The 12,833-nt window shown below is 39.8% G+C and overlaps 1 protein-coding gene across 1 annotated transcript in view; it reads right to left on the bottom strand.

The window, feature by feature from the left end:
* UNC79 (unc-79 homolog, NALCN channel complex subunit) overlaps positions 1-12,833 on the bottom strand; it is a 195,508-nt gene that overhangs the window by 44,896 nt on the left and 137,779 nt on the right. The window contains exons 36-40 of the mRNA XM_046647730.1: positions 12,557-12,595; positions 4,633-4,745; positions 4,472-4,557; positions 3,388-3,561; positions 112-180 (exon numbers count right to left, since the gene is read on the bottom strand). Of these exons, the coding sequence (XP_046503686.1) occupies positions 112-180; positions 3,388-3,561; positions 4,472-4,557; positions 4,633-4,745; positions 12,557-12,595 (481 nt within the window). The remainder of the gene's footprint in view (positions 1-111; positions 181-3,387; positions 3,562-4,471; positions 4,558-4,632; positions 4,746-12,556; positions 12,596-12,833) is intronic.

The raw sequence follows: 12,833 nt of genomic DNA, 5'->3' as shown, positions 1-12,833 counted from the left end.
TGAAGCCCTCAGTATGCAATAACTATTTCTTCAGTATTGCTACATGCCTGTCTTTTAGGGTAAAAAAACCCTGAATAACCAATTGGTTATATATTTCTGAAACATACATACCCTTGTGGCATTGGTGGAGGGTATCTTCAAGAGGCAAATCATTATTCTCAAACTGGAATCCAAAGAACACTGTGAACAAATAGGAAAAAAGTAAAAGTCAGTATCCTTCTTAATATACTTTTTGCTTCATATACTTCCTATCAGCATTTATTTTAGGAAAAAAAAATCTCAAACAGAGCTGCCTCCTTACAATTTTCCATGCCATATGTTCACGTTGAAAAAAATCATTCTCGGGTTTAAAAATTTTAATTAAACCATTAATTAAACAATGTTAAACAATTAAATAATTAAACATAGCTCCTAAATTACTTTGCAGAGATATATTCCTAAAATTAAATCAGATAGAGAGCTGGATAAAGAACCAGATGGATGGATGGATGGAAGGATGGACAGACTGACAGATAGGTTGATAGGGAGATATTAAATGTGTCCAACTCTAAAGAAGTACGCTAATTTGTGAAAGGTCATGTTGAAAAAAGAACTATTTAGATCGATTTAAAACCATTAGGCTTATTAGTCCAAATAAGAACCAGTTTTATCTGCCTTTTCTCTGCTCCTAAAAAACATGACAAAAACCTGGGAAAAAGCAGAAAAATTTCTACAAGAGAAAATCATGCCTCATAAATCTATTAGAGTTGTATTTTGGCAAGACTCCACATCAAAATGTACTTTTTAAATCGAGTGTACTGGGATTGGGGGAATGCGATACAGCAAGAATAAACAACGGTATTACTTAACATTGTAAATATATCACAACAGCAGGCCACAGTTGAGTTTCTGCAGCTGTGTATAATATTAACCTCTTTAAGACAGTACAAACTAAGCCAGTGTTTCTCCAAGTATAACCCCTGGACCAGCAGCACCTCTATTACCTGGAAACTTGTTAGAAAGCAAACCCTCAGGCTGCATCCCTACTAAATCACAGACTCTCTGAATAAGGCCCAGGAATCTGTTTTTTAGCAAGTCCTTCAGGGACACTGATACATACTGAAGTTTGAGATCCACTTCTCTTAACTGATAAGAATAAACTGCAGGTTTTCGAACGGTTTAATATTTGTCCCAGAGATTAAAAACAAAGCAGAAGGTGATCAGAGGCAGTGCCCAGATCTGATCTAACAGGGCAGGTTTTTATACAAATTCTTAAAGTATTTCACAAGCATCTTCTAAGGGAACCATTGGTCTATTTAATCTGCTCAATATCCGTCAGAGTCTATGTGGCATTTACATTACTTTAAACCAGGGGCTGAAAACTGGCTGCTCATCAGGTCCCCATAGTGTTTTAAAAATCAGGAAATATCATCTTGAAAAACCTGGGAAGATCAACAACACAAGGCTTGCATTCCCACATCACAATTGGCTAGAGTGGAGTAGCAGCTGACCCCATTAGAAGGGACTGGTGCTTTCCAGTTCTCAGGGGTCTCAATTCTCCTTATAATCTTATCTCACTCCATTCCACTCATTAACTTTGCAATCAGGGTCCCTATAGGCAGGGCTGATTGTCAAAAATTGGCTTACCAGTTGTTTATAGCTGGCAATACTTCCAACTGGTCAGTGTTCAAGTTAAGTATATTGACTACAGTATCAGCCTACAGGTATTTGAATTTGCAACGCTTGCCCCACTCCTTCTCTTAGAGTATACGGCTCTTAAGCAATGAATGGCCCTAAATGGCTCTCTTGTCCGAGGGAGGTTCCATGCGGCCATGTTAAATGCGTGCACTTGATTTCCTACGTGTGCGTGTACTAGAAGCAAATACACACATGGTTTCAAAGTGCTTATCCTCTTTGCTTGGATTTATTCAGCTACTTCAGATTTGTGGGTAGAAAAGGATCACACGACATGAGAGATGGTAAAGATCTCAGCATTCCTGCTTCTCACAGTAACTTTAAACTCAAAGGAAGCAGCAGACACCAAGCTAAGGTCCCTGAATTAGCATCAGCACAGACCCTATTTGGGGGTCATATTTTCCAAATACGCCAATTTGGAAAAAGGTATTATCAGAGGTGGCTGGTCTTTATAAAACACTTTACATACATGTAATGCTCATTTGAGAAGTGGTGCTGCTAACATGGAACTTCACTTCTCAGATCAACAAATGATTCACTTTTTTGCGAGTTGAATATTTCTATCTATAATCTGCATAAAGCACAAAAAGTTGTGGAGCAAATAAGGTTCAAAGACATAACAATGGCCACCACCAGCCACCTCCTTTCTCCCTGCAATAGAGACCTGAATGTCTTCCATGCAACTCTGCTTTAGAAGGACTCTAGGAGTCTGTTAGTGGGAAGGACCCTGGACTGGGAGTCAGGAGACTTGCATTCTAACCCTCACACTGCCACCACCTCTCTGAATTTGCAGTCCCCCATCTGGAGAACGTGGGCATTGGAAAGCATGGTTTTTATAGGTCTCTTCCAGTTTTAACAGTACAGGATTCTGTTTTTTGCGTTTAATGGGCTCATGTTGAAAATGTTCCTTAGGCTACCAGATTTCCAGCTAGGTAACTGTGTGTATTCTTGGAGGATGGTATGGGGGATAACGGAAGGTAAAGCAGTCAAATAGAAATGTCATCTTGGGGGCCGGCCAAGTGGCCGAGTGGTTAACTTCACATACTCCGCTTTGGCGGCCCAGGGTTTCACAGGTTCGGATCCTGGGCACGGACATGGCAATGCTCATCAAGGCCACGCTGAGGCAGCATCCCACACAGCAGAACTAGAAGGACCTACAACTAGAATATACAACTATGTACTAGGGAGTTCTGGGGAGTAGAAGAAAAAAAAAAAAAAGATTGGCAACAGAGGTTAGCTCAGGTGCCAACCTTTAAAAAAAAAAAGAAACACCATCTTGGTCTTGCAAGTACTTTATTCAAGAACACACAGGCAATCACCTCCCTTTAGATAATCCTCTAAAATTGAAGTTTTACATTATACATTATATATCTGGTCTCCTTTTAGACAAAACTGTTTATTTACTTCTGTATTTATTTAATAGCCACTTGAGAAAAATTTCTAGACAAACACAATCTACTAACGTCTTCCCAATCTTTTTTTTTAATCAACAGGAAACATGAAATCACTAAGTCTAAATGCCCACTTCATATTGCTGTCATTCTGTAACATTTGGAGAGAACCACCTAAATAATACGCTTCACTTCATGGCCAACGGATTCCTTACAGTCCTGTATGAAACATTAAATCAACCAAGACGCTGCTTCTCTGTAAGCAGATGGTCCACATAACGGTAAGAAAGTAACTTAAAATGAAATCGTGAGCTCGGCTTACCTTCAGAGGCAAAACACAAGGCAGCTTGGCAAAAAATGTCTGAAACTGGTTGCTGATTGTGGTCCAGAGGCTACTAGGAGAATCCATGGGCAGAGCTTCCATGAAAGTAGCAATGTTTTCCAAACAGCGTATCATAGCACCCCCTGCTGGTAAATTCTTTTTGTTATTTAGACCCTAAAAACACAAAAGCATAGGCAATCAACTGCGGAAGCGGCGTGGGGATTCATATAGCTCTTTGATGAAGACCGGCTTTCAAAATCACACCTTCATGCCATAAACGTGTGTTGTGCGCCCACTATATAGGGTAATCAGTATAATCAGCAGGGGGGATAAGAAAAAAATTGACAAATTCAGACAAACTTGGGGGGGGGGGGAATTGTGATCTGACTCAGGGAGAGAAGATGAAATATGAGCAAGAAAAAAATCTTTTAAGGATGTACAACTGGTGTGGTTAGGTGCTAAGAAGACACAATGAATGATGCTTGCTGGAAACTCCAAAGTTCCCAGCCAAGAACTGAGAGTACTGACTACAAAGTCCCTACAGCAATCTGCCAACCTCCCAAGCGAATTGAGGAAGCTAGGAAGCAGAGGACTGCAGACAGGAATCCAAATCTCGCGATACAACCAACAAGTAGAGGAGCTGAGAATTGACTCTAAGTCTGGCGCTACAGCAAATAGGCAGGCCTTGAATCCGAATCTTGCCGTACAAAAATAAGCTGTGAAGCGGAGCCTTGACACCAAGTCTCGCGATACCGTGCACCTGTTCTACCCGCCGCACGTTTCGAAGGCTGGAGAGTTCTGTGGAGGTGAGTTCTCAACGGCTGGCGTCCGCCCTTTGTTGAGGGTGTCCACAAGCTTCAAATAAACAGTAAATCCGCACAAAATAGCAGTGTCCAACAGACACTTTTCTAGGCATTGGCAATCTTTATTTTTTCAATTTTTAAAATTTAAATTATTTAAAATTTGACATTTCAAATTAAGCTTTCTAATGACAACATTGTAAATTTAATTTTTAAGTTAAATGACTCTGTCTTCCGCAGCAGCGTTTTCGGCGGGGCTTATTGCGTCTTCCGCGCAGACCTACCTCCAGGAGCTGACTGAGCGCCGCGATGGAGCTCAGCTCGTTGAAGTCCATCAGGGACGTGGCCAAGGTCCGCAAAAACGTGCCATCTGGAAGGTCAACAGCAGAGTTAGGGGCGTCCGCGTTCCCGCGACGAGCCGCGCCGGGGGCGCCCGCGGGCCTACCTTTGATAGTGCTCTGGAAGAGCTGCGGGAAGATGCCGTTGGGGGCCAGCTGGTGGAAGATGCAGCGCAGGAACTGCTTGGCCACCCCCGCGGCGTTGCCGGGAACCATCATGCTGGGGAGAAGAGACGACGCTCGTGAGCAGCCGGCCTGAGCGTAGGTATTGATTTACCTGTCTAACACCAGGGCTTCTGTGGACTGCCTCACTGTCATTTTCATCGGTGAGATGAAATACCCTAGTCACACAGAATCCCTGTTAACAATACGCTTTTACAACAAGAGAACCAGGAAATGTCAGAGTGGTCCCTGACTCATTCCAGGGTACAGATGAGGGTTCCCAGGCCCAGAGAGAAAAGGTGACCTGCAAAGGCCACAAGTCCAGACAACCGCAGAGTCAGGACTAGACCCCAGGATGAGGATCCTCAGCAAGATCCTCCCAGAAAGCGTCCCTAGCGAAGAGAGAGAGAGCTGTTCTGGGTAGGAAGGCGGGGAGTGAGTTGTTCATTCCTCTTGGGAGATGTGGCAAGTTTTCTTGGGGCGTCTGAGCTGGTACTCGTGAAAGGGACGGGCCCCTTCACCCTCTGTACCACTCCTGCACTTGAAAGGGGGAGCCAAGAGATGATTATGTCGCCCTGCCCCTTAGACCAAAGTATCAGAAACGATGTTCCTAGAGGTAAACATCGAAAGAAAGGAAGAGGAACTCAAAGAGCCGAAATGGAGGACTGGTAAAAACTCCTTCTTACCTAAACCATTTGATTATGCCATGTCTACCCCAAAATGCTGGTTCAAACTTGTGGGTCAAAAATCTTCTTCAGGAAGAAATGATACAAGCTGACACAAAGTCTTTCAAAAATTAGGGAAGGAGGGAACCCCTCCCGACTTATTTTATGAAGCCAGCATAGCACTAAAACTAAAATCAGATAAAGTCATTACAAACAAACAGACAAAACAAGGAACAAAAAAGAAAGGAAAAGAAAAAAGACCAATAGTCAGCGCTCATGGACAATGAATCCAACTGTAGATAAAAAGGATGATGGGCCATGACCAAATAGGGTTTGTCCCAGGAATGTAAGAATGACCTAATAGTAAAGAGCCGATGAATGGGATTCAACATATTAAAGAATAAAGGGCAAAAAACAGTTATTTCCACAGATAAAGAAAATGCATTTCACAAAATTCAACGTAGAAACACTCATGAGAAAAACTCTCAGCAAACTAGAAACAGAGGAAATCCTCAATCTGGTAAAGGACATCTATGAAACCTATAGCAAACAGTATTAATGGTGAGATATTAAATGCTTTTCCTGTTAAAGCAGGAACAAGGCAAGAATGCTCACTCACTTCCTTATTACGGTACTGGAGGTCCTAGCCATTGCAATGGGCAATAAAAATTAAAAAGCATAGAAATCAGAAAGGGAGAAGTGAAAATGTCACCATTTACAGATTTTTTACATACAAATGCTTTTAGATTCTAAGGAATCTAGGAAGCAACTACTACAACTTAGCTTATTACATTACAATGTTAATACAAAAAATCATTTGTATATTTATATACCAGCAGCAAAACGTTGGAAAATGAAATTTTTAAAAATTTGGGGCTGGCCCGGTGGCATAGTGGTTAAGTTCACATGCTCTGTTTCAGTGGCCTGTGGTTCATGGGTTCAGATCCCAGGTGCACACCTACACACCGTTCATCAAGCCATGCTGTGGCAGCGTCCCACCTACAAAATAGAGGAAGACTAGCACAGATGTTAGCTCAGGGACAATCTTCCTCAAGGAAAAAAAAAAGAGGAAGATTGGCAACAGATGTTAGCTCTGAGCCAATCTTCCTCACCAAAAAAGAAGAAGAAGAAGAAGAAAATCCACTACATTGGCATTAAAAAACCAAGATCCTTGGGAATAAATTTAACAAAAGATGTGCAAGACCTCTAAACTGAAAACCACAAAACATTGCTGAGAGAAACCAAAAAGGCCAAATGAAATAAGAATATATACTATGTTTATGAAGTGAAAGACTCAATATTTATATGATGTCAGTTATTCTCAAATTGATTTATAGTTTCAATACAATCCAGGCAGGCTTTTTTTCCCCAAAAGTTGAGAAGCGTATTCCAAAATTTATGTGGAAGTGTGAAGAATCTAGAATATCTAAATCAACTTCTTGAAAGAGATGACCAAAGCTGAAGGATTCATATCTGACTTCAAGACTTACTATACAGCTACAGTAATCAAGACAGGGTGGTGCCAGCTTGAGGATTAACATATAGATCAATGGAACAGGATAGAGAGCCTGGAAATAGATCGACCCTAATAAGGTTATTTGATTTTAACAGACACCAAAGTGATCCAATGGGGAAAAAGAAAGTCATTTTTTTTAATGTTGAAATAACTAAATATGTTTACTTAGATTGTTGGATAAAAATATCAACCTCTACCTCACATCATACATAAAAATTAATTTGAGATGGATCATATAAATGCTAAATATAAATGCTAAAACCATAAAACTTTTAGAAGAAAACATTGGAGAATATCTTCTTGATCTGAGGATAGGCGAAGGTTCCTCAAACAAACAACAGAAAACAATAAGCATGAATTGTTTTAAATGTTTAAAACATTAGACTTCACCTAAATTAAAAACTTCTCATCAAAATATACCATTAAGAAAAGGAATAGGCAAGCCCCAGACTGAGTGAAAATGTTCTCAAAACATTTAATAAAGGACTGGTATTCAGGATATATACTAAAGAAGTCCTGCAACTCAATAATAAAAAGACAACAACCCAGTTAAAAATGTGCAAAAGATTTGAACACTTCACCAAAGAAGATATAGTGGTCACTCCATAAATACTTGTTGAATAAATGAATGTTATGCAAATCTCACTGTACTTTTTGTTCATAGCACTTAGCACTGTTGACACTTATAAACTTGTGCAAATATTTTATTCATCTTTCCCTCCCAGGTAGACTGTAGGCCCCATGAGGGCAGGAATCATGTCAGTTTTGTCCCCAATTGAAACCTAAGTATCTAGCACAGTGCCTGGTACAGAGTGGGCTTAAAAGTATTAGTTGACTAAAATGAGCGAATGCGTGAATGCGGAATGAATGAATGAAGGTGTGCACAGGCAGTGAACTTGTGCTCTCTGGAGCTGCAGCTGAACCTCACAATAGTTCTTCCACAGTGCACACTCTGGTGTTTTGGAATCGCAATGAACATGCACAGGGGACAAAAAGAAAGTGAGAAATTAGGAGATGCAACGTAAGGATTATAGGTATACCAGAGGGAGAAGAGAAGGAGAAAGGGGCAGAAAGCCTATTCAAAGAAATAATGGCTGAGAACTTCCCAAATCTGGTGAGGGAGATGGATCTTCAGGTGACAGAAGCCAATAGATCTCCAAACTTTATCAATGCAAGAAGACCAACTCCACGGCATATAGTAGTGAAGCTAGCAAAAGTCAACGATAAGGAGAAAATACTAAGGACAGCCAGGCAAAAGAAACTAACCTACAAAGGAACCCCCATCAGGCTATCAGCAGATTTCTCAACAGAAACTTTACAGGCTAGAAGAGAGTGGAATGATATATTCAAAAATCTGAGGGACAAAAATCTACAGCCGAGAATTCTCTACCCAGCGAAAATATCCTTCAAATACGATGGAGAAATAAAAACTTTCCCAGATAAACAAAAATTAAGGGAGTTCATTGCCACAAAACCTCCTCTTCAGGAAATCCTCAGGAAAACCCTCATTCCTGAAAAATCCAAAAAAGGAAAGGGACTACAAAACCAAGAGCAGAGGAGATAAGTAGAAGGACAACAACAGAGAGTAGCAGCTCTACATCAGAACAGATTAAACCATGGGACGAGAAACAAAGGAAACTGAAGAAAACCGGAAAACAAGACACAAAATGGTAGTGGTAGGCCCCCACATCTCAATACTCACTCTAAATGTAAATGGATTGAACTCCCCAATCAAAAGACACAGAGTGGCAGGATGGATCAAAGAACAAGATCCAACAATATGCTGCCTCCAGGAAACACACCTCAGCCCCAAAGACAAACACAGACTCAGAGTGAAGGGATGGAGAACAATACTCCAAGCTAATAATGAACAAAAGAAAGCAGGTGTCGCTATACTAATATCAGACAAGGTAGATTTCAAAGCAAAACAGATAAAGAAAGATAAAGAGGGACAGTATATAATGATAAAAGGGACTCTCCACCAAGAAGACATAACACTTATATATGCACCCAACACAGGAGCACCAAAATTTGTAAAGCAACTCTTAACAGAACTAAAAGAAGACGTCAACAACAATACAATAATAGTAGGGGACCTCAACACATCATTAACACCAATGGACAGAACATCCAGACAGAAAATCAACAAGGAAATAATAGAATTAAATGAAAAATTAGACCAGATGGACTTAATAGATATATATAGAACACTTCATCCAAAAACAGCAGGATACACATTCTTCTCAAGGGCACATGGAACATTCTCAAGGATTGACCATATTTTGGGAACGAAAGCAAACATCAATAAATACAAGAGAGTTGAAATAATATCAAGCATCTTTTCTGATCATAATGCTATTAAACTAGAAATCAACTACAAGAAAAAAGCAGAGAAAGGTGCAAAAATGTGGAGACTAAACAACACGCTTCTCAACAAACAATGGATCATTGAAGAAATTAAAGAAGAAATCAAATTTTATCTGGAGACTAATGAAAATGAGAACATGACATACCAAATCATTTGGGATGCAGCAAAAGCAGTCCTAAGAGGGAAATTCATCGCAATACAGGCTCACCTCACTAAACAAGAAAAAGCTCACATAAGCAACCTCAAACGACACCTAACAGAACTAGAAAAAGAAGAACAAACAAAGCCCAGAGTCAGTAGAAGGAGGGAAATAATAAAAATAAGAGCAGAAATAAATGATATTGAAACAAAAAAGACAATAGAAAGGATCAATGAAACAAAGAGTTGGTTCTTCGAAAGAATTAACAAAATTGACAAACCCCTAGCCAGACTCACCAAGAAAAGAAGAGAGAAATCGCAAATTAATAAAATTAGGAATGACAGGGGAGAAATCACAACAGATACCAATGAAATACAAGAGATCATAAGAGAATACTATGAAAAACTATATGACAACAAATTGAACAACCTGGAAGAAATGGACAAATTCCTAGACTCCTACAATCTCCCCAAACTGAATCAGGAAGAAATGGAGAATCTGAATAGGCCAATCACAAGTAAGGAAATAGAAACGGTAATCAAAAACCTCCCCAAAAATAAGAGTCCAGGACCAGACGGCTTCTCTGGAGAATTCTACCAAACATTCAAAGAAGACTTAATACCTATTCTCCTCAAACTGTTCCAGAAAATTGAGAAAGATGGAGAACTCCCTAACACATTCTATGAAGCCAACATCACTCTGATCCCCAAACCTGACAAGGACAACACAAAGAAGGAGAACTACAGGCCGATATCACTGATGAACACCGATGCAAAAATCCTCAACAAAATTTTGGCAAACCGATTACAGCAATACATCAAAAAGATTATACACCATGATCAAGTGGGATTTATACCAGGGACACAGGGATGGTTCAACATCCGCAAGTCAATCAACGTGATACACTACATCAACAAAATGAAAAACAAAAACCACATGATCATCTCAATAGATGCAGAGAAAGCATTCGACAAGATCCAACACCCATTTATGATAAAAACCCTCAGTAAAATGGGTATAGAAGGAAAGTACCTCAACATAATAAAGGCCATATATGATAGACCCACAGCCAACATCATACTCAATGGACAAAAACTGAAAGCCATCCCACTGAGGACAGGAACAAGACAAGGGTGCCCACTTTCACCACTCCTATTCAACATAGTACTGGAGGTGCTGGCCAGAGCAATTTGGCAGGAAAAAGAAATAAAAGGAATTCAAATAGGTAACGAAGAAGTAAAACTCTCGTTGTTTGCAGACGACATGATCTTATATATAGAAAACCCCAAAGAATCCACAGAAAAACTATTAGAAATAATCAACAACTACAGCAAAGTAGCAGGGTATAAAATTAACGTGCATAAATCAGTAGCATTTCTATACACTAACAATGAACTAACAGAAAAAGAACTCAAGAACTCAATCCCATTCACAATCGCAACGAAAAGAATAAAATACCTTGGGATAAACTTAACCAAGGAAGTGAAGGATCTATACAATGAAAACTACAAGACTTTCTTGAAAGAAATTGACGATGACATAAAGAGATGGAAAGACATTCCTTGCACATGGATTGGAAGAATAAACATAGTAAAATGTCCATACTACCTAAAGCAATATACAGATTCAATGCTATCCCAATCAGAATCCCAAGAACATTCTTCATAGAAATTGAACAAACAATCCTAAAATTCATATGGGGCAACAAAAGACCGCGAATTGCTAAAGCAATCCTGAGCAAGAAAAACAAAGCCGGCGGAATCACAATCCCCGATTTTAAAACATACTACAAAGCTACAGTGATCAAAACAGCATGGTACTGGTACAAAAACAGGTCCACAGATCAATGGAACAGAATTGAAAGCCCAGAGATAAAACCACACATGTATGGACAGCTAATCTTCGATAAAGGAGCAGAGGGCCTACAATGGAGAAAAGAAAGTCTCTTCAACAAATGGTGCTGGGAAAACTGGACAGCCACATGCAAAAGATTGAAAATTGACCAGTCTTTTTCATCACACACCAAAATAAACTCAAAATGGATCAAAGACCTAAAGATTAGGCCTGAGACAATAAGTCTTTTGGAAGAAAATATAGGCAGTACACTCTTTGACATCAATTTCAAAAGAATCTTTTCGGACACTGTAACTCCTCAGTTGAGGGAAACAATAGAAAGAATAAACAAATGGGACTTCATCAGACTAAAGAGCTTCTTCAAGGCAAGGGAAAACAGGATTGAAACAAAAAAAACAGCTCACTAATTGGGAAAAAATATTTACAAGCCACTTATCCGACAAAGGGTTAATCTCCATAATATACAAAGAACTCACACTGCTTAACAACAAAAAAACAAACAACCCGATCAAAAAATGGGCAGAGGACATGAACAGACATTTCTCAAAAGAAGATATGAATATGGCCAATAGACACATGAAAAGATGTTCGTCATCGCTAATCATCAGTGAAATGCAAATCAAAACTACACTAAGATATCACCTTACACCCGTTAGATTGGCAAAAACATCCAAAACCAAGAGTGACAAATGTTGGAGAGGTTGTGGAGAAAAAGGAACCCTCATACACTGTTGGTGGGAATGCAAACTGGTACAGCCACTATGGAAAACAGTATGGAGACTTCTCAAAAAGTTAAAAATAGAAATACCCTATGACCCAGCCATCCCATTACTGGGTATCTATCCTAAGAACCTGATATCAGAAATCTCAAGAGTCCGTTGCACCCCTATGTTCATCGCAGCATTATTTACAATAGCCAAGACGTGGAACCAGCCTACATGCCCAGAAACTGATGATTGGATAAAGAAGATGTGGTATATATATACACAATGGAATACTACTCAGCCATAAAAAAAGACAAAATTGGCCCATTCACAACAACGTGGATGGACCTCGAGGGTATTATGTTAAGCGAAATAAGCCAGTCAGAGAAAGACGAACTCTATATGACTCCACTCATAGGTGGAAATTAGTATATTGATAAGGAGATCTGATCGGTGGTTACCAGGGAAAAGGGGGGGTGGGGGGTGGGCACAGAGGGGGAAGTGGTGTACCCACAACATGACTAACAAAAATGTACAACTGAAATCTCACAAGGTTGTAATCTATCATAACATTAATAAAAAAAAAAAAGAAAGTGAGATCTGGGCTCACTTTAGGACCTTACCTTTCTGCTTGATTAGAAAAAGTAGTGCTGGACGCCAGTCTAGGAGATAAAGTAAACAGAGTCACATGAGTATCTCAGGCTTTCATGATGAAATGCATGAGTACTGTGGTAGGATCCATTGCGGCTCTGCTTTAGATGTGGAGACCTGTAAAACCATTGACAATTCGCCTGACCAGGGACAGAGGGCCCACTCAGCAGTCAGTCTCCAGGGTTCAACTTCACTGAGTTCCTGAGCCCTGCTTTCCGCATCAAATCAGGTTTTTCCACAGAGATGCAT

The sequence above is a fragment of the Equus quagga genome, chromosome 20 (genome assembly GCF_021613505.1).
Source record: "Equus quagga isolate Etosha38 chromosome 20, UCLA_HA_Equagga_1.0, whole genome shotgun sequence".
Taxonomy (NCBI): Eukaryota; Metazoa; Chordata; class Mammalia; order Perissodactyla; family Equidae; genus Equus; species Equus quagga.
Note: the sequence above shows the minus strand (reverse complement) of the source record. Positions and strands in the feature narration are given on the sequence as shown.